Source organism: Chenopodium quinoa, unplaced genomic scaffold, assembly GCF_001683475.1.
Source record: "Chenopodium quinoa cultivar QQ74 unplaced genomic scaffold, ASM168347v1, whole genome shotgun sequence".
Taxonomy (NCBI): domain Eukaryota; kingdom Viridiplantae; phylum Streptophyta; class Magnoliopsida; order Caryophyllales; family Amaranthaceae; genus Chenopodium; species Chenopodium quinoa.
The window spans coordinates 3432135-3454895 of NW_018742914.1; the positions used below are offsets into that span (position 1 = coordinate 3432135).

Consider the following 22761-nt stretch of genomic DNA (forward strand, 5'->3'; position numbering starts at 1 on the left):
TAACCCCACTATTTTTCTTTTACAATTTTTTAATACTTTAACTACCACACTTACCTTTTATTTTATTTAAGTCAATTAAATGGCCTAAAACTATGTGCTGGTCAAACTGTAACACTTAAAAAAACATGGAGAGTAACAAAAAATAAAGAAAGTGTTACACCAATGAAAAATAGGGGTGGGGGAGTAATACATAGAGTAAGGAGTAAGTTTAAAAAGTCAAGTATACCTTAAGAAAGAAACAAATCCCTACCTTATATAAGTGGGAGATTGTTCTTATGAATAGTGTACGGACTATTATACCCCTTAAAATGTTTTTACCTTCTTACTCCCAAGTCTACGTAATTTTTCTTAAGACCCATCAATTAATTAGAAATTAAATGAAGAATGGAATAATAAAGTTTAAAATTTTCTATATTCAATTTAATGGGAATTATGATTTTATTACATGACAACATTAGTCACTGGACAACGAAAAGTTGTTGCTTTATGTGGGAGATTTTTTTTTCTATATTTTGTAAAGGTCGAAATTGACGACTTACACATAATTGTGTTTAAGGGACATTGAAACTAATGAAATTAATCTATGATTGTGCCAAAGTTGAAGTACCAGAAAGAAAGGAAACCAAACTGACTACGATGAAAAGGGAAGAAAGCAAGAAGGGATTCAAGGAAATTGTGGGTTGCATAGGGTTAAATTTACTGCAAAACCAAATTGTTAAAAGCATTTTATCCAAGTTCATTTTCTGATTATTTGTTAACTTTTGAGCATAGTGAAATCATGTGTATCTAAATAATATTTTGTATTAATGCCACTACTATATATGTATTGTGATGTACTCCCTCCGTTTTTAAATACTTGCCCCATTTCTATTGGACACGCATATCGATGCTAATCTTTGATCACTAATATATTTAGTTATCAATAAGTATAAATTCTAACAATTGAAAATTAATAATCTATTCATTGAGATGATTCCAACAAGTACTATATATATTTTTTTTTCTTATGTATAAATCACAAACATTAGTCAAAGTAGGACAAATGAATAGTGCAAAAAATAGAAATGGAGCAAGTATTTAAAAACGGAGGGAGTACCATGTACTGCTTTATGATGTACCTTTTTGTTTCCAATTAGGTCAATGAGTGCAAAAGACATATTAATATCATAAATTCCTACATAAAGTGTTAGCACGTTGTGTTTTTTCACTACTTGAATAAGGGTGCAACATGTTGTATCACAAATCCGAGAATATTCTACAACATCAAAGACAAGAGTATTCGACAACGGACGATTAACTTCATGTAAAGTGCAAACACAAGCTAAGAAAAATTAAGCCAAAAGAACTGGCCACTATTTGTGATACAGTTAATGTAGACAATTCTGTTCAAATGATATACAGGAGTAGTACGAGTATAAAATTAGATTAAATACACCCATTAATAAACAACTGACCAGCATCTTACAATTAAACAAAAAGGCAAAACAAAAAAAAAGTCTTCTCTTTTCAGTTTTCATTGCTGTCGTCCAAACAATATCTTGAGCCATAAAAATTTGACCACGTCGCTTACACTTTTAATTTTGCAACCTTTATTAATCAAAATCAGTCCATCTTTTTATATTTATTATAAAGTCCACATTTTTATAAATTCATTTTAGCCTTCTTTCTCTACCACTCCTTCTTTCCTTTCTTTCTTCTCTCTCTTCTTCATTCATTAATCTCATTAACACTTGCAAAACACGAGTTTATTTGCTTTCAAATTGCTTCACTTAATCATCCTTATTAAGGTTAGTCGTTTTCTCATTATTATTTCTCTTTATTTCTACGTATTATGCATTTATTATTTCCTCTAATATTTCCTTCATTTAGGTTGGTATGATGATTTATATGATCTTCTTTTTTTGGTCTATATCACGCGTTGATGGATGTTATTGATGGTTTACTACATGTCTATGCTTAATATGAATTTTCCTGTTTTAAATCATTTTTCTAAAAATACATTCTTAAATTTATTTACACACCTTGCACCACTTTAATAAGTAAATAAATTTTCAAATTTATATAAAATATATATGGAGTACGTTTTTTTTTTTTTGGAAAACGAATTACTTGTACAACCTCCATTTCATATTATTTGCAACGGGATTACATATTTTTCTTCTCTACTTTATTTAAATCGTTGCAAATAATATGAAATGGAGTTAGTATGTTTTTTTTTGCTTTGATTTAATTCTTCCTTTGGCAGTAGGATTTGTGAATTTTTTTTGGAGCGATTAGAAATAATAATATCTCCACTTTTTATTAGTTTTTTATAAGTTGTAAGATTTTGACTATTTTTGAAATATAATAATAATGTTTTTTTTGAGGGATTAATTTATTTTAATGTAAGAATGAAGATGTAAGAGTAGAATCATTACCTTAAAAAATAAAATAAAATGAAGATATAGAATCTTTCATTGGATCTCTCACTAATTCCGTATTTTTTAATAAAAAAAAAAAAAGTACTCGTATTTTTTTTTTGTTATTTATTTATTTTATTTTATTTTGAAATGAAAGAAAAAAAAAATGTATTATGAGTAGTGCAATTATGTTTACTGCATTTGTTACTAATAACTGGATATAGTTTGATTTGATTGGTCAATGTTACTGCTAGATTTCATCCACGTGATTTTTTGTCCCTATTCTTCACTAGAATTTTACACTACCTAACAAAATACGAGTACAAGGTTTAAGTTTATACGAGTACGTAAAGGCGTTAATTAGTTTGCAACATTAGTTAAATCATTAATAATGTTAATGGTTTTATTCATTTAATACGGGTACAAAGACAAAATGGGGCTTTTTCGATTACTATTGTTTCAGGATAATCGTGTTACGCTTTGAATATTTTATTCTGGTATGATAACAATAAAAGTAATTATTATGGAATATTAGATTAATTTGAAATAAATGGAGACGTGACTATTTAAAATTTTACATTAACAAGTATAAAAATCAGCAATTAGTCAATACGGCCTCTACGTCAGCAGTGCAAGTAGTACTGGTAAAGTTGTATACTTGTAGAGTTGTAGTCCATGTTTAGTATGAAAAAGTCCGGTGAAAAAAAAAAAATAGTCATAGAGGACTCAATCACTCTATAATCCATAACAATCATTTTTAAAAACTGTCAAATTACAATTACCTTTAAAATTTACGATATACCTTCCTAGCTAGTAAAAGTTTTTTGTTTTAGGGCTTGTTCTATTTAGCTTAATTTCAGTTCAGCTCAGCTCCAACTAGTTCAGTTCTTAATTTTCTTCTCTTATAAACAATTCAGCTCAGCTCTATGTAGTTCATTTCAGCTCAGCTCTAATCACTTCAATAATTATTTTCAGTAAATCAAAACAGATCCTTAGTAAAGCTACCACTACTAAATAACTCCATGAGTTTTGACCAAAATGATTCGGCTACTCGTTTAGCCTCTCCGTTATCCAACTATTTTTTTCCCAAATAATTTTTTTTTGAAATAATTTTTAAATAAAAAATTGACGCATAAAGCTATCAATATTAGATGTGGATAGAAAATTATAATTACAATCACCGCTGCCAGAACCACCAAGGCTTTTAGGGTTATCGCGCCTTGCCGGTGTTTTCACAACTAAGGGTCACAAATACCACAACAATCAACATTCATATCGGCTTACACTAACCGATGATTAGCTTGCGTAGTAACTAAAAACATGTTCAAAGTTTCTAGTAGAAATAAAATTGTTACTTTACATGTTTAAAACTACGCGTTCTACTTTTCGTCCCTTAAAGTTTGTCCCATAAAAGTAAGTCAGAAAATAACAAAAGAACAACCCTACCATGCTAATCAAGAATCAAAGACACGGTAGAATGGTAAAACAAATAATTTGTTGTTTTACACTCACTTTTCTATCAAAATCAAGAAGCATTCTAGAAAAACCTACCACGACACCACTAGTTAGTACGGAGTAGTTAGCAACACCTTATAAATTACTAGTAAGTAGTAATAGATTAACTTTATGACTAGTCCTTTTAATTGTTGTCCAAACATCACTAACGATTTAAAATTTGACCACGTCTATCGCACATTAATTTAATTAATTATAAACAAAACCTTCTATTAATTGTAATCAGACCTTGGATCATTATATTTTCTTCATCTGTCTTTTTCTGTATTAACCATTTGTTTATCTGCCCAGTATTTAAACTAACGTTTGTTTCTGAATTTTGTCATTACTTCCCTGTATTTATTTTAAAAGTTTTGTCATTATTTTCTAATGGGATAGGCCGCACTTTTAAACAACAATAGTAACATGACATAATTTTTTTAGAGCCTTTATAGAATTTGATCAGCTGAATTAAACTTCGTTGTTGTTACTTGTTATTAACTCTATATTTTTTACTATCGAGTTTTTTTATTTATTTTAATATTATTCGTATAGTCGTATCAAGTACAATTTGTAAATCTGAAAGTGAAAATCTTTATCATTTATTTCCTCGTCCTTTTTTTTATGTTGTTCTCATTTTATTTATAGTACAACCCTTTTTTTGTACTTCCACTACTCCATATGTTAATTTTTATTTTCACGAAAAGCTTTTAATTTCTTCTTTAAATTTTTGTTTTGAGGCAATAATTTCTTTTTTTTAAGTTGGGTCCATTTAAAGTTAATACTACCCTTACATTCTCTTCCATTTAAGTTATGGAGTACATGCTAAACTTTAATTTACATATCTCATTTTTACCGTAGTTTTTGTACAAACACATACAAATAAAACTTAATCATAATTTATAAGATGCTTGAGATCATCAATGTATATTTTCAATGTATCAACTTTATATCGTATCACAAATACGTTTCTCGTAAATAATTTGATGTTTTAACAAAGTTATAAATCGATAAGCATGTCAATCGTATTTATTTTCGAAGGTGTCTATACTTTTGTTACTAATTTTGGAATATTTCCAACCTTTTTAATTTATCTTCTCATACGTAAAATAGTTTGGGATTCTGAAATGATGATTTTAACCACCATTTGATTCCCCTCATTTAATTCTCTGTTTCGTCAATTAATTTGGGAAATCTTATCTTCTGCTCTTGATTATATTCTCTGAAATTTATTAATTGCTTTTTGTCTATTTGGAGGAGCAAGCTTATTGCTATGTAATTTCCCTTTCAAATTTCTTAGGTCTTTATCATTCATTTTCTCTCGTGACAATGTCTTGTATGAGCCGAACTTACAATATGTATGGAGTATTTTTCTTAAAGTTTTTTTTAGCGGTCCTTTTTTTAAGTAGCAAAATTTCCATACGGTTTAATTATTACGTATAAGTTTGTTTCACCTAAGACTTGCTATTTGCGGGGTTGAAAAACTCTATACTTGAATAGAATAGTCCATCTTGAGGGTCATTATCTACAGCTAGATTTCATCCACATGTATTTGGTCACTATTTATTGCATACATCATTTTCATTCAATCATGTCTTTATTAATTGCCCTTTTCTTTTTTTTTCTTTTTTTTTTTTTTTGAGAAATATTAATTGTCAAATTATGTGTTGATATATAGTGCAAGTAGCAGAAAAGGGGCCAGGTACATATTGTATCTCCAAAAAAAAGTTGTTATTAGGTGGCCTTTTTATTTTTTATTTTTTCATTTTTTTTTATGATTTTTTGACCCATACTTTGTAATGACATAATCAAAATGAACATAAAAAAGCTATATTTTGGTGACTAGCTTTTCTTCTTTTCCAGCCTAATTCACTAGATTTGTAGGACACTCACATTACAAAAAAAATCAACTTTAATGCAAATAATGATGCTTTTAGTATTTTCTGGTATTAAATCAACTTTGTTACTATTTGTTTAATACTTAGCTTGTAGAATCAATAATCTCACAATTTTAGCTAATTGCCTAAAAGTTGGTACCCTTTTACCTCATAGTATGGAATTCTTTTGAATTTAGTTTTATAAGATTTTGTTAATATATTTAGTTTTATAAGATTTTGTTAATATATTTAGTTTTATAAGATTTTGTTAATATATTTAGTTTTGCTCTTAATTATTTTCCTGAACTTTTTTCACAGGAAGTTGAACCCAAGCATTGATACATGAAAAGTATAGAAAGTTAGCAACTTTGTGAAGAACATTAAAGATGTCTTCCAATTCTTGGATTACTAATCTTTCATGTTCAAATCCTTCATCACAATCATTGTTACAATGGGTTAAGTTCATATTACTTTCTCCATGTCCTCAAAGAGTTCTGTTTACTTCTGTTGATGTTATTTTCTTGGCTATCCTCTTTGGTGTTTTCTTGTACAACTTCATCTATAAGGTTGTCTTAGGAAATCGCCAAGACTCGAGCATTAGGAAGGACACCATTGTGAATCGAGCTCGTGTTCAGACAAATGTTTGGTATAAACTATCCATCATTGTAACAAGTTTGTTAGCATTTGCTTATTTACTTGTTGCTATCATAGCTTTTGGTAGTAAAAGTCATGATTTGTCTTGGAACATTGTGGATAAAACATTTGGGATTGTTCATGTATTGACTTATGTTGCAATAGTGATCTTGGTTGCTCATGGGAAGAAGTTTGAGGCATTGAAGCATCCTTTCTTGCTTCGAGTATATTGGGTTGCTAGCTTTATAATCTATGCCTTGTTTGTTGCTTCGAGTTTGATCCGTATAATTTCTTACAATGGAGATGTTGGTTTTGATTATTTGAGGTTGGAGGATGTAGTTTCCTTTCTCTCTTTCGCTCTTGCCATTGTTCTTCTTGTAGTTGGGATTAGAGGGTCAACAGGAATAATGGTAGCAGGACATGAGACAGTAGAGAATGGAACTTCATTGAGTGAACCACTTTTGGAGAAACCGAATGTTAGTGGTTTTGCTAATGCTTCATTTGTATCAAAGACCTTCTGGTTTTGGATGAACCCTCTACTTAGTAAAGGATACAAAGCACCTCTCACGGCGAATGATGTACCATCCCTTTCACCACAACATAGAGCAGAGCTAATGTCTGACCTCTTCGAATCCAAGTATCCTAAGCCACATGAAAAGTGCAAGAACCCGGTTAGGACTACTCTTTTAAGGTGTTTCTGGAAGGAAGTTGCATTTACAGCTTTCTTAGCAGTTATTCGAGTTTGTGTCATGTATGTTGGTCCTGTTCTTGTTCAGAAGTTTGTTGATTTTACTTCGGGTGTTGGAAGCTCTCCCAATGAAGGGTATTACCTTGTCCTCATTCTTCTTGTTGCAAAGTCGGTTGAGGTATTGTCTTCACATCAATTTAACTTCAATTCTCAGAAGCTTGGCATGTTAATTCGTTCAACCCTCATCACTAATTTGTACAAGAAAGGGCTAAAGTTGACATGCTCTGCTAGGCAGGCTCATGGAGTTGGACAAATTGTGAATTATATGGCTGTTGATGCTCAGCAACTTTCTGATATGATGCTGCAGCTTCATGCTGTTTGGTTGATGCCTTTGCAACTTTCTGTGGCGCTAGCTCTTCTCTACAACTATGTCGGTTTAGCTATGGTCACTGCATTTATTGGAATCCTTGGAGTTTTAGTGTTTGTTTTCTTTGGTACAAAGAGGAACAATAGGTTTAATTTCAATTTGATGAAGAATCGTGACTCTCGAATGAAGGCTACAAATGAGATGCTTAACTACATGCGAGTGATCAAGTTTCAAGCTTGGGAAGAGCACTTCAACCACAGGATTCAATCATTTCGGGATGCTGAGTATGGTTGGCTAGCTAAGTTCCTCTACTCTATAGCAGGCAATATCGTGGTTATGTGGTCCACGCCTATTTTGATATCCAGCGTTACATTTGGCAGCTGCATCCTTCTAGGAATCCCGCTTGATGCAGGGAAAGTTTTCACCACTACAACAATCTTTAAGATGTTGCAGGAGCCAATTAGGACATTCCCTCAGTCTATGATTTCAATTTCACAGGCTATGATTTCACTCAGAAGGCTTGATGATTTTATGATGAGTAGGGAACTTGCGGATGAGTTGGTGGAACGAGTTGAGGGATGTGATGGTGTTACAGCCATACAGGTTGAAGATGGTGTCTTTAGCTGGGATGATGATGGTGGAGAGGAGTCACTGAAAAATATAAATTTAGACATAAAGAAAGGGCAGCTTGCTGCTATTGTTGGCACTGTTGGATCAGGAAAGTCATCTTTGCTTGCCTCAATTCTCGGTGAGATGCACAAAATAAGTGGAAAGGTATATTCATTAATCTTGTGTTTCTCTCTTTGCATTACTTGTTAAGCATTTATGTGTGGGTAGCTTTACTTTCAGTATATAAAAGCTAAAGTACTGCATTACTCGAACAATATACTTTGGAAGGCATATGGATGTATGGTATAACTGATTATATTTCCTTACTGCAGGTAAGAGTTTGTGGGACTACAGCTTACGTAGCACAGACATCTTGGATACAGAACGGAACCATTGAGGAAAACATCCTGTTTGGTTTACCTATGGACAGGGAGAAATACAAGGAAGTCTTGAGAGTTTGCTGCTTAGAGAAGGATATGGAAATGATGGAATTTGGGGATCAGACTGAGATTGGAGAACGTGGCATCAATCTCAGTGGTGGTCAGAAGCAACGGATACAACTTGCTAGAGCTGTCTATCAGGACTGTGATATTTATCTTCTTGATGATGTCTTTAGTGCTGTTGATGCTCATACTGGATCAGAAATATTTAAGGTTAGTGATATTTTGACTTGATATCATATTTCTTGAAGTGTGTTTGTTTCCTACTTTAACATTCGAGGTTACTTGTTAAGTCAAGTCGGAGTACAAGGTTTGAAACTGTCTGAAAGGGAGTCTTGCAGTAATCCTTTGTAGACCAGTATATAATTGAGCTGTTGTTACTTTACTCAACATGGTTTAATTACTTATTTGACGTTCTTTTGATTCAAAAACAACTGATTCCGGCTCTTCACTATAATTCTGTTCTTTTCTGTGATCCACTGCAGGAATGTGTAAGAGGAGCTCTGAAGGATAAAACGATTATACTTGTGACTCATCAAGTGGACTTTTTGCATAACGTTGACCTCATCATGGTGAGCCATTTCCTTGCATCAAATTTTTTTTCAGGTGTCTGCAATGCTCCATATTATAGTTTTATCAAATTTGTAATGACAAAATTTGTTGCCTGACTAGGTCATGAGAGACGGTATGATTGTGCAAGCAGGAAAATACGACAAACTTCTAGAAGCAGGCACAGATTTTAATGCACTTGTAGCTGCCCATGATACATCTATGGAACTTGTTGAAGCAGGCAGTAACACTGAGCTTTTAGAAGATTCTACACAACAGAAATCTCCTAGAGAATTACCTACTCACTGCGAAGGTAATGGCGTGAGCAGTTCTTTACAAAGATCTAAATCAGATGCAACACAGAAATCAGAAAAGGGAGATGCTATGCTTATCAAAGAGGAAGAAAGGGAAACTGGGAAAGTCAGTTTACGTGTGTACAAGGATTACTGCACTGAGGCTTTTGGATGGTGGGGCGTAGTTGCAGCTTTGGTGTGTTCTTTGTCGTGGCAAGCTACTGTGATGGCTGGTGACTACTGGCTGGCTTATGAAACTTCTGAAAAGCATGCTCCTTACTTCGACCCTTCTTTCTTCATCAGTATCTATACTATCATTGCCCTGGTTTCTGTTGTATTAGTCCTAGTAAGATCCTTCTTTATCACTTTGTTTGGGCTGAAGACAGCTCAGATTTTCTTCTCTCGGATTCTCCACAGTATTCTTCATGCTCCCATGTCATTTTTCGATACTACTCCTTCAGGAAGAATTCTAAGTCGGGTGAGTTTTATTTCAGTTTATTTTTCCCCCCTTCATATCCTTTTCTTTTCCCATATAATCATTTATATAGTATTTAGATAGCTCAATTGTCCTTACTTTTTGTTTTCATACTTAACTCTATGCCAACTGCCAAGTAGCGTAATACTGAGTACTGATTGGAACTTCTTATTGCTTTCAGGCATCCAGCGATCAGACCAATGTTGACATTTTAGTGCCGTTTGTTTTGAACCTTACAATCGCAATGTACATAACACTGCTTAGCATCATCATTATCACTTGTCAGTATGCCTGGCCAACAGTGTTCCTCTTGATTCCGCTAGGGTGGCTGAATTTGTGGTACAGGGTAAGAGTACTGGCCTCTCTTTTGATCTTTATATTGTATTTCTGGAAGCTAAAAATTAAGAAGGTTGTAAGTAATGGTCAGAACACTGGTAGCAGGATATATAATCTTCACTCTTTTTCAGTATAATAGGACTTAACTCATGTTTGACTTGGTTGGCTAAAGCTTGCTTACTTGACCTTGCTTACTACCCTTGTAACCTTGTATACTGTACTGAAATATGTGTTTGATTTGCAGGGATATTATCTTGCAACATCACGTGAATTAACTCGCCTTGATTCAATCACAAAAGCACCAGTCATCCATCACTTCTCAGAAAGTATTTCTGGCTTCATGACAATACGTTGCTTCAGAAAACAGGATAGATTTATTCAAGAAAATGTGAACCGGGTGAATGCAAACTTGCGCATGGATTTTCACAACAATGGATCAAATGAATGGTTAGGCTTCCGTTTGGAATTGCTCGGGAGCTTGCTCCTGTGCTCATCAGCCTTATGTATGATCCTGTTGCCTAGTAGTATCATTCGACCAGGTTATTTCTAACTTCTGTGGCACATTTTCTCACTTTTTTTTCATGGTGAAATCCATACATATTCTACATAGGGATGCTGAACTCTAATCGTGTTTTTCAGAGAATGTCGGTTTGTCACTATCGTATGGACTGTCCCTCAACTCTGTACTGTTCTGGGCTATGTATACCAGCTGCTTTGTTGAAAATAGAATGGTTTCTGTTGAGAGAATAAAGCAATTCACCGAAATCCCATCTGAAGCTGAATGGAAAATCAAGGACCGTCTTCCTCCTCCAAATTGGCCATCTCAAGGCAATGTTGAACTCAAGGACTTGCAGGTCAGCTAGTTTACATGCTGAACACGAAAAATTCAAAATTATATGTCTATGTCTTGTATCTTCAAGCTACATACAATTTGTAGCTTGATTTTGATGCTCCTTTTCTTTCTTCTAATCTAGGGTAACTTATGTTTACAGGTTAGATATAGGTCCAACACTCCTCTTGTACTGAAGGGAATAACATTAAACATTAGAGGAGGAGAGAAAATAGGCATTGTTGGGCGAACAGGAAGTGGAAAATCGACTCTTATTCAAGTGTTCTTTAGGCTTGTTGAGCCTTCAGCCGGGAAAATTATCATTGATGGTATTGACATTTCAACATTAGGCCTTCATGATCTTAGGTCTCGATTTGGGATCATACCTCAAGAACCTGTTCTTTTTGAGGGGACTGTGAGGAGCAACATCGACCCCATTGGTCAATATTCAGAGGAAGAGATCTGGAAGGTAAGATCAACTAACTGCTGCTCTAAAAATGTTCCTTGCTTCTTTAAAATCTTTCTGACTTTTGTTTCTTTATCTTATTCACAGAGCCTTGAACGATGCCAACTTAAAGATGTAGTGGCTTCCAAACCCGAAAAAACTTGAAGCTCCAGGTATAGTGTTTATATTACATTTATATCAAGAAGCTTTTTGATCAAAAGCAAAATTAAACTGGGAAGTAAATGTCATTTTTTTGGACCAATGTAACAGTGGCCGATAATGGAGACAACTGGAGTGTAGGGCAAAGGCAACTTCTATGCCTAGGTCGTGTAATGTTGAAGAAAAGCCGGCTTTTGTTTATGGATGAGGCAACTGCTTCTGTAGATTCTCAAACTGATGCAGTGATTCAAAGGATCATCAGGGAAGACTTTGCAGACTGTACAATCATCAGTATTGCTCACAGGATACCGACAGTTATGGACTGTGATAGAGTTCTTGTGGTAGATGCAGGTAAATACTCTAAGCTCATTTGGCTAAAACAGTACCTCACTACAATAAAGTATGCTCAAACAATATTAACTCTGAAAAATAAATTATGTCTGACAGGATTAGCTAAAGAATTTGATTCACCAGCAAGGTTGCTAGAGAGGCCATCAATTTTCGGAGCACTGGTACAAGAATATGCAAATCGCTCATCTGGTCTGTAGTCTTCAGTCTGAACTCTCTACTACAGCCATGCATTATCATTGAGATAATGAAGCTTCATCCTCTGAAAATGAATGTTTACCGTTCCGACTTTTGAGATAACGTCGCATATGTCTTCTGATGTTCTTGAGCATGAAGCAGTTTTGATCAATAACTACTGATGCTGAACATCTCACACGGCCATTTTAAGCTGCTGCTGATTTTTGGGATTGGGTGATCAGTTATACATATTACTAGGTAGATTAATAGATTAGAAATTCTTAATTGGAAGAGATAAATAACATATATTATGTTCTTTTTGTGAAAACTTGCTTCAAACAGACTAGCTCCATTTACTCCATAAAATGCTCTTCTGATTCAAATTTAAAGTTTATGTGCCTTATTTTTGAATTTCTCATTTGGTTATATTTTAAACACAAAATTACAACACTGCAACAACAGTGGGTAAAAACAGTGGAATGAATAACAGCATAAAACTTAATATTATTATCAGAAGAATATAGAAATAAATGAGGTTACCAAAGTAGTGGGAGGAAATTTCCAATTGCCATTTCAAATGGTTAATTGTTATTTGGACTATTTGAGAGAGCCCACAAGGGCAAAGCTGTAGACGGAGCTCAACCTTAGGTTTTGGGTATCGTCCTTCAAAACTTTAATCAACTAAGCTAGTTGGCATCCACATTTTCATTTGGACTATGGAATATGATTATTAAGGAGATAAGTCATTGTGCTGGTCCAAGCCTTCCAAAAAAACTTTTATTATTTTGTTATATTTCTGAAAAAAATAAACTGAATAATTGCAGCCTTGTTGATCTTTCTAGATTTAGCTACTACAGCATACTAGTTCATCCTACCCTCGTTCTCCGCCTGAATAAACTTTACCATATCAGTTCCACGCTGTTGAATCTTTACCATGAAATTTAGCGAACTGTATCTCAAAACTAGAATCAGTATTAGAGCCTGGGATGTATCAGGACTGAATATCAGAACCCGGATGAGCGATTGGCATACTCTTGAACCAATGCTCCAAAGAGTGATGGCCTTGCAAGTAAGTGTGAAGGGGAGTCAAATTCCTTTGCTTTCCCTGTTCACAAATAGCACAAGTTAAGCTAAAGCAATTGTAGTAAACTTTTGAAAGGCCAAAGAACCAACTATATAATATATATACCTGCATCTATAACAAGAACTTTATCACATTCCATAACTGTAGGTATTCTATGAGCAATGCTGATAATTGTACAAGCAGAAAAGTCTTCTCTTATGATCTTTTGAATCACTGCATCAGTTTGAGAGTCAACAGACGCCGTAGCCTCATCCATGAATAATAGTCGGCTTTTCTTCAGCAAGACTCGGCCTAAACACAGAAGCTGTCTCTGCCCCACACTCCAATTATCTCCACTATCAACCACTTTTTGAAGTTTTAAAAGAAAGGATGAATACTTCTTCGTTTATCATTACTATGAAGACACAAACAGTAGGAGAGCAAAAAATATTTTACCAGGAGCATCAAGTTTCTTGGGTTTGGAAATAACCACATCTTTAAGTTGGCATCGTTCAAGACTCTGGATGAAATACACAAATAATAAAAAAAAAAACTTAGCAAAATTCTGAAGGAAAACCTATTGCACCTCTCAATGAGTTTTACCTTCCAAATATCATCTTCCGAGTACTGGTTAGTTGGGTCAATGTTGCTCCTTACAGTCCCTTCGAAAAGAACAGGCTCTTGAGGGATAATCCCAAATCGAGACCTAAGATCATGTAGTCCAACTTTTGTTATGTTAATATCATCAATAACAATTTTCCCAGCACAGGGCTCAATGAGCCTAAAGAAAACTTGAATCAGAGTTGATTTTCCACTTCCTGTTCGCCCAACCACACCGACTTTTTCTCCTCCTCTAATGCCTAATGTTATCCCCTTCAGTACAAGAGGAGTACTAATCCTATATCTAACCTGTAAAAACAATACTTTGTCAAAAAAATTAAAGCAAGAAAAGTACAAAAGTAATGAAAGCAAGATAGACAACAAGTGTTTCATTCTGTTTTGTTCAACTGTTATTTGTGCTTAAACCTGTAAGTTCTCAAGCTCAATATTTCCTTGTGCTGGCCAAGTTGGTGGAGGGAGACGATCATTGAAATTCCATGTAGCTTCAGAAGGGAGTTCAGTAAATTGTTTTATCCTCTCAACGGAAACCATTCTATTCTCCACAAAGCAGCTCATGTATATAGCCCAGAACAGCACAGAATTGAGAGACAGCCCGTATGATAGTGACAGTCCAACATTCTCTGAATCATGCAGAAAATGAACAACGCCCTTTTTTATGCATCAGACACATAAAGAGCAGAAATGGCATTCGTGCCAAAGTTCAAAATTGAGAAATTGATCAGTAAAGTTAGAAGAAGAAACCTGGTTTGATGATGCTGCTTGGAAGAAGGATCATAAATAATGTTGATATGCAGAGGAGCAAGCTCCCAAGAAGTTCTAAATGGAAACCTAACCATGCATTTGATCCATTGTTGTGAAAGTCCATGCAAAGATTCATGTTCACCCTCTTGACATTTTCCTGAATGAAGTCTTCCTGCTTTCTGAAACAGCGAATTGTCATGAATCCCAAAATACTTTCTGAGAAGTGATGAATGACAGGTGCTTTTGTGATTGAGTCAAGGCGAGTCAGTTCACGTGATGTTGCAAGATAATAATCCTATAAAACACAGATAACTTCTTTTAAACACAGTTGTACTATAAACAAAACTACCTGCATACCAAGATACTATTGTCACAATTTCACCTTCTTTTTCTCAAAAGTATGACAAACAGGATTTATTCATGGACAGGCAAGTATGCTTACCCGGTACCACATATTAAGCCACCCTATTGGAATCAACAGGAACACGGTTGGCCAAGCATACTGACAAGTGATGATGATAATGCTTACTAGTGTAATGTACATGGCCAGTGCAAGGTTGATAAAAAGAGGTACAGACACATCAACATTGGTCTGATCATTGGAAACCTGTAAGACAGGAGGTTTTTTTTATCAGAACAGCTTGCTGTTTTTATCAGAACTGCTTGCGATATGTTTCTTTCCAATAGCATATTATTTGACACTCAGCAGGAAATAATCCATCCAAATATTAGGAAATTGTATAACAGAATAACTGTAAATAATAAAAACTCCATCAATAAAAGAAAAGGTATGGATCAATAAGCTCACCCGACTTAAAATTCTCCCTGATGGAGTAGCATCGAAGAATGACATGGGAGCATGAAGAATACTATGGAGACTCCGGGAGAAGAATATCTGGGCTGTCTTCAGCCCAAAGAACATAATGAAAAAGGATCGAAAGAAGACCAATATAATAGCAATAGCTCCTATGATTGAATAGATGCTAATACAGAATGAAGGATTGAAAGATGAAGCGCGCTCTCCTGAGGTTTCATAAGCCAGCCAATAATCAGCAGCCATTATAGATGATTGCCAAGACAAAGAGAACAAAAAACCAGCAGCTAAACCCCACCATCCAAAAGCCTCTGTGCAGTAAACTTTGTAGACATGTAAACTCACTTTTCCGGTTTCTCTTTCCTCTTCCTTGATCAGCCTAGAGTCACCCTTTTTTGAGTTGGATCTAATTACAGAACAGTCCTCCCCACTTGTTTGACTAGACAATGCTTTAGGAGAATTCTTAGGTCGAGTTGAATCTTTCGATAGTTCACTGGTGCTGCCTGCTTCAACAAGCTCCATAGAGGTCTCATGAGCAGCTACAAGGGCATGAAAATCTGTGCCTGCTTTTACAAGATTATCATATTTTCCTCCTTGAACAATTGTGCCATCTCGCATGACCTGCTCAAGGAACAAACATTTCCATTTGAGCTAAAACATGAACTGTAAGAGACGCCTTATGCAAAAAGAAGGGCTCACCAAGATGAGATCAACATTATGTAAAAAGTCCACTTGATGAGTAACAAGTATAATTGTTTTGTTTCTAAGAGCTCCTCTTACACATTCCTGCAATTGATCAAAGAATAAGCTAAGAATTCATAGTAATGAACTTGTTTATCATAATAGTATTTGTTCCTCAATTATAGTAAAAATCATAAGATTATCTACCTCATCAAAGACAAGCTGATAGGTAAAAAAAAAAGGTATACTGATGAGTAGTAGGAAATCTTAATTCACTGCAGCAAATTGGACTAGATACATTAGGTTGGCTCCACTAAAATTTTGACCAATGTATCGAAGTTACATTGACAGAACATAAAGAACCACTAAAAATCAATGATTTTGTAGAAAAATGTTGTAATGTAAAAGCTTATAATTCTGGCTTTCGATTCTGACAATAACATTTGTAACCTATAGTAGTTCTGAAGTTCTTTGACATAATATATTACAATTAAGTGATGGAATAAGAAACATAGATGACTATGACTGAAGAAAAGTAACTATTAAGCCCAAAGAATGCAAAACCTTAAATATATGTGATCCTGTATGAGCATCAACAGCACTGAAGACATCGTCAAGCAGATATATATCAGTGTCTTGATAGACAGCTCTAGCAAGTTGTATTCGTTGCTTTTGCCCGCCACTAAGGTTGATGCCACGTTCTCCAATATCAGTCTGATCACCAAACTCCATCATTTCCAGATCCTTCTCTAAGCAGCAAACCTGCAGAACTTCTCTATACTTTACTTGGTTCATAGGCAAACCAAAAAGGATATTTTCCTGAATTGTTCCATTCTGTATCCAAGACGACTGAGCTACATAGGCGGTTGTCCCACAAACTCTGACCTGCAGGAAAGAAATTCAACTGATTAACCACATTTCTTGTGCTTTGAATTTTTGCTTAAATCTATACATTGTGAAATTCCCTGAACATCAAAACAGATCAAATCTTGTATTTCATAGATATAAGACGTAAAAAACAAATTTACCTTTCCTTTAGTTCTGTACATTTCACCAAGGATTGATGCAAGTAGTGAAGATTTTCCTGATCCAACTGTACCAACAATAGAGGCAAGCTGCCCTTTTTGTATGTTTAAATTTATGTTTTTCAGTACTGTTTCCCTACCTTCATCATCCCAGCTAAAAAACCCATCTGTGACCTCGATTGCTATAGTACTATAGCCCTCAACTCGCTCCACTGATTCTTCCACCAATTCTCTACTTGTCATGAAATTGTCCAGCCTCGTCAGTGAAACAGCAGCTTGTGAAATTGAAACCATGGACTGTGGGAAAGTCCTGATTGGCTCTTGTAACATCTTAAAAAGTGTGGTTGTTGTGAATACTGTGGCTGCATCAAATGAAACACCCAAAATGATAGCAGTGCCAAATGTGAGGGATGATACCACTAAGGGTAAGGACCACAACACTACCATATTGGTCGCGACTGAGTAGAGAAACTTGGCTAACCAATAAAACTCTGAATCCCTGTATGATTGGATGCGCTTGTTGAAGTGCTCTTCCCACCCCTGAAATTTAATTACTCGCATGTAGTTTAACATTTCAATAGTAGCCTTCATTCTTGAATCCCGGTTATTCATCACATTGAGTTGAAACATTCGGTCTCTTTTCATGCCTAACAGCATATACAATAGAACTCCTAAAATTCCAATTAATGCAGTGATAACAGCTGCACCAATATAGTTGTACAGGAGAATTAGTGTCACACAGATCTGCAAAGGCATTAACCAAACAGCATGAAGCTGCAACATCATATCAGAGAGTTGCTGTGCATCAACAGCCATGTAATTTACAATCTGTCCAACTCCATGAGTCTGCCTCGCCGAGCATGATAGCTTTAGTCCTTTCTTGTATAAATTTGTTATAAGGGCAGAACGGATTAGCATCCCAAGCTTCTGAGAGTTGAAGTTAAATTGGTGTGAAGTCAAGACCTCTACCAACTTTGCAAGCAGAAGAACGAGGACTAAATAATATCCTTCGCAGGGTGAACTTCTTACACCCGAAGTGAAATCAATAAACTTGTGTATTAGAGAAGGACCGACATACATGACACAAATTCTAACAACTGCTAAAAAGGCGGTCAATGCTATTTCCCTCCAGAAGCATCTGAATAGGGTGGTTCTAACCGGGTTTTTGCATTCTTCATGTGGCTTAGGCCATTTAGATTGAAAGAGCATATACATTTTCTCAGCTCTGTGTTCAGGTGAAAGAGATGGGACGTCGTTAACATTAAGAGTCCTTTTGTGACCTTTACTCAGCAAGGGGTTCATCCACAACCAGAAGACTTTAGACACTAAGGAAGCATTTGCAAAATCAGAAACAACCAAGTTCTCTAAAAGCGGCTCATTAACTGAAGTTCCATCATCGATCAAATAAGCCTCTTGTCTTAAGACTGTTATCCCTGTTGACCCCCTAATGCAAACCACAAGAAGAACAACTGATAATGCAAATGACACGAAAGACAGTACATCATTCAACCTCAAATCAGGCCCTCTAGCATCATGGTCAAACTTTATAAAACGTATTAGCCCTGAAACCATGAATAACGAATAGATCAAGAAGCTAGCAATCCAAAACACTTGGAGTGAATATCGGTGTTCAGTTGCTTCAGACCTCCTCTCAAGGACAATCATGCCTGCTATAACCACGTATGTTACAACTTGAACAATCCCAAATGTTCCCTCCACCATCTTCCATTGAACTTCACTACTTTTACTACTGAAGGCTAAGACAGCAACCACTAAATGAACAACTACTAATAAAAATGTTACAGTGTAGGACAGTTTATACCAAATATCAGTCTGAACCTGAACTCGACTAGTGCTAGTTGTTACAGTTCTCGGTCTGTTTGGATCATGACAGTTCCCTAAGAAGACTTTACGAATAAGCTGATGTAGAAAGGTAACAAAGATCACAAGCAAGAAAATGGCATCAGCAAAAGAAAGCAAAACTCTTTGAGGACATGGAGAAAGAAAGATGAACTTAGCCCACTGTAATACAGATGAAGACAGATGATCTTCTTTCGCAACTGGATTAGAACATGAAAGGGAAGTAATCCAAGAATCATAGGACATTGTTCTTAATATTGCTAGCAGGATTATACCCTTTATACTTTCTTGGTGTCTTCAACTTCCTGTCATGTAAAACAAGAAATAAATCATACATGTAAAGAGAATTTACTAAACTTCAATGCCATGTTAGAAATTTTTAAATTCCAAAAAATAACTGATAAAGAAAACATACTAGTATACATTGGGTGAATTATTACATAATCATCTTAACGATAGAAAAATTGTTTTTTTTTTTAATATTTTTTTTATATGTCTAATACACCCGTTGTATACAAAACATTTTGGGTATTGATAACAAGAACTTTAAGAATTAATAATCCCATAATTACTTGGATGAAAGTGTATCAAGTGACACTATCATGTATATATCACTAAAGAAAACTCCCTTGACACTTACAAAATATTATCTATGTTACTCAGACTCTTCACATTAACAAATTTTGCTTAACATATAAAATAATTTTAGAATTGAAAATTTTCAAATGATTTTTACTCGTAAAATAATTTTCAATTATCTTAAATCTGATATACTACCTCCATGGTTATCTGCAACTTTGGGTATTATTTGTGAGAAATAAAATATTCCAAATCTGCATATAACCATTAACGGGTAGTAATTATTTATAAAACCCATTCAACAATTGCTCTTTTCTTGAGCAAGTTTCTTCATCAAAAGCATCATTCATCTTCTTCGACTTCCCTGATTGTGGTGGCGATGCTATTCTTTGGAATTACGGGCGCCGAGTTTTAGTGAAGCTTCCCTCCATCCGTCACCTTGCAACCCCTAAGTCCCTAACCATCCTTGTTGTTTTCTTCTCCATCCTTTCCCTACTCTATTTTTTCTTTTTAGAAAATTTTCTCTTCAGCTTAAAAAAAAAATACCAGTTGACACGTTTTGACTTTAGCATTATTCATCCATTTTCCTTTGACCGTGTTTGTGATTTATGCGTGACGAAAAATATAGTCAAGCGGAGTCTTGTTAGATTCGTCACAATATATATTTTCAAAATATCAACTTTTTATAATTTTTGTCTATCGGTAATTAAAGATATTAACGGTTGAATTAGTGCATTGATAAACGTGATTAAAGAAACGTGTCAACTAAAAAGAAATAGATGAACTAGTATTTAATAAAAAAATAAGTTCAATTTAGTAAAATTAATTTCAGTTCAATAAAAATAATTTCAGAGTAAAAATAAGTTTAGTTCAAAAAAATTCAGCTTTCTAAAAGAAGAATTATAATAGAAAATCAGTAAAAATAATTTCATATCTGTAAAATTAATTTAAATTCTGTAAAAATAATTTAAGTTCAACAAATATAATTTTGTTTCAAATTTTCAATAAAAAATTTCATTTTAGCAAAAATAAGGTGAAGAGAACGGGGAACACCTAATTTCTTAAAAAGTTTTTTTTTTTTTTTTTGAAATTTGCGGTTAACAAATATAATAACTATGTAAGGTCTCGTTCACTTCACCTTTTTTTACTGAAATGAAATTGTTTTTACTAAAACAAAATTATATTTGCTGAACTTAAATTATTTTTACTGAAATTAAATTAATTTTACTGATCAAGCTAAAATTATTTTTGCTGAAATGAAATTATTTTTACTGATTTTCTATTATAATTCTTCTTCAAGAAAACTAAAATTTACTGAACCAAACTTATTTTTACTGAACTGAAATTATTTTTACTAAACTGAAATTATTTTTACTTAATATTATTTTTTTTAAGGTGAAGTGAACAGGGCCTAACAAGCTAAATTTGGTATAGTGAAAAAGAGAATACCTTCCCCTCACTCTTCCAAATTGTCTAGCCTATTAAGGACATGTTCTCATCTACTGAACGAATATTTTATGAGAGAAGAAAATTAGGAACTGAATTGAAAATAAGCAAGAGAACATACCCTAACTCGGGCTGAGTTGACCCGTGAGGAGTTCCGACCCAATAGGACCCTTCATCTTATTAGATATAAAAAAAAATAACTACATTTTTTTTAAAGAACAAACGAAAGTAAAAATAAGAAATTAGGTATTATCAAAGAAATTTTCCAAAAAGAAAAATAAAGAGAAAGCAATAAAGTCCTATTTTAATTAAAATAACTTGATTAGTTTTATAATAATTAATAATTTTTTAATAAAAAAATCACCACCCTTCCCCCATTAGCTTAGCCACCCTCTCCCCCTCCCTCCACTGCCGGCATCCGCCCACCCTTGACTATCGTTTTTTTTTGGCCTCCCGCCGACCGACCCTAGCCCGAGACCTAGACCCACCTCTGATTTCCCCCACGGACTTGGGACACCCTCCTCCCCTTCCCCCACCACGACCCTAAACCTCGACCCCTTTTTGAGCGGGTTTTAGCGAGTAAGGGTTTGGTGGGTTTTAATTTACGCCAAGCTTCCTACCCCCACTGGCGATCCCCCACCATTAGTAAAAAAACCTACAAATTCTGGAAGTTTTTGGGTAGTCGTTCGTCATTGTTATAGAAATTTGAGGTTGTCATAACCTAATTGTGGCCTAATTGTCTAAGGCTTCTATCGAAGGTATTCCGACACTTTAAAATGTGGGAATTAGGATTTTTCGGCACGAAAGGCTTGGATCAATTCAGTCTTAATTTCAGAATTTCGTCGTTTTGATGTTTAATTAATCGTGTCAATTAATGATAGTCAAGAATTAAATAAATAAAAAAAAAGCGATCATTAATGTTAGAAAAGCAACTTAAAATAATAATTCAATGTTATTAATGATAATAATTTTTTTTACAATTTACTATAAAATTTTACTCGAACGTATAAAATAAGTGTAAATTTTAAAATAAAGATTAATTAAATTATTTCACTTGGACATATAAAGTATAAATTTTCAAATTTTGTAGGAGTTTATTTCCTGACTAGAGAGGTTAAATTTGGACAACCACCAATTTACATACACTATCATTCCCTCGTAAAAAGGTCTTCCTAATATTTCAGTTTCTAACTTTCTTTTGCTAAAAAAAAAAAACTTGGCATTTGGTTCATCAAGTGATCAAAATGATAAACGACTCGATTACCACCTTAAACAACCAAATGACTAATATACGAAACATAAAAGTTACTTAAGTTTCATTTTCTTACAATGTTCTAGATTTCTACATGCATTTTTTCATTAAAAGCATGAACAATTCAATATTGTATCTTCAATATATATAAACAAGAGCAAAATAAATGATTAGTTGTAATAATAAGTGATAAATGCATGGTAAAATGACGCATACCATAAACAAATAGCTTTTCAAATCATATTTAAGTGACAATTCATAAATATATAAACATATCTTTTAACAATAATGCATGTCATAAATAATCAAGCATATAAACATACCTTTGTATATAAATATCTTAGGCAATCAAGGAGAACAAAATGTGTCTAATTCAACCAAGTCCGTATCTCAAAAATATACTCAACCCACTCAAGGTTTAGAAAACGAAATAATTTTTTTTCAATTGAAACCTATTTGAATAGTGCGATCACGAGTATTTGTTAAGTTCAAATAAAGAAAAAAATATTGAATTGATGAATAATCGTGAACATGTAAAATTTGTAAGGCTTAAGTGTACAT

General features: G+C 34.1%; 2 protein-coding genes across 2 annotated transcripts; one reads left to right on the forward strand and one right to left on the reverse strand.

The window, feature by feature from the left end:
* The first annotated feature begins 5726 nt into the window (after positions 1–5726).
* LOC110727888 (ABC transporter C family member 14-like) lies at positions 5727–12512 on the forward strand. Its single transcript, XM_021907465.1, is given in 13 exon segments — positions 5727–5839; positions 6089–8232; positions 8400–8720; positions 8993–9079; positions 9180–9827; positions 10006–10170; positions 10405–10699; positions 10800–11014; positions 11153–11458; positions 11543–11590; positions 11592–11607; positions 11705–11944; positions 12041–12512. Coding segments are annotated over 12 exon segments (4518 nt in total). The 5' UTR covers positions 5727–5839; positions 6089–6156; the 3' UTR covers positions 12142–12512.
* A 147-nt stretch (positions 12513–12659) lies between these two features.
* On the reverse strand, positions 12660–21189 carry LOC110727889 (ABC transporter C family member 14-like). Its single transcript, XM_021907468.1, has 12 exons — positions 21070–21189; positions 17067–19228; positions 16603–16923; positions 16057–16143; positions 15352–15978; positions 14986–15150; positions 14544–14838; positions 14208–14422; positions 13785–14090; positions 13638–13701; positions 13308–13547; positions 12660–13223 (listed from the first exon to the last, which is right to left on the reverse strand). The coding sequence occupies exons 2-12, from the start codon at positions 19167–19169 to the stop codon at positions 13123–13125; spliced, it is 4524 nt and encodes a 1507-aa protein (XP_021763160.1). The 5' UTR covers positions 19170–19228; positions 21070–21189; the 3' UTR covers positions 12660–13122.
* Positions 21190–22761: the final 1572 nt, after the last annotated feature.

What these genes read in the sequence shown, in the direction of transcription:
- LOC110727889 (XM_021907468.1), bottom strand. Translation starts at nt 19,169, where the DNA reads ATGTCCTATGATTCTTGGATTACTTCCCTTTCATGTTCTAATCCAGTT. An exon ending in ATAATGTTGATCTCATCTTG is followed by an intron (nt 15,979 to 16,056) that starts GTGAGCCCTTCT and finishes TTCCTTGAGCAG; the next exon opens with GTCATGCGAGATGGCACAAT. An exon ending in GGCTTAATATGTGGTACCGG is followed by an intron (nt 14,839 to 14,985) that starts GTAAGCATACTT and finishes TGTGTTTTATAG; the next exon opens with GATTATTATCTTGCAACATC.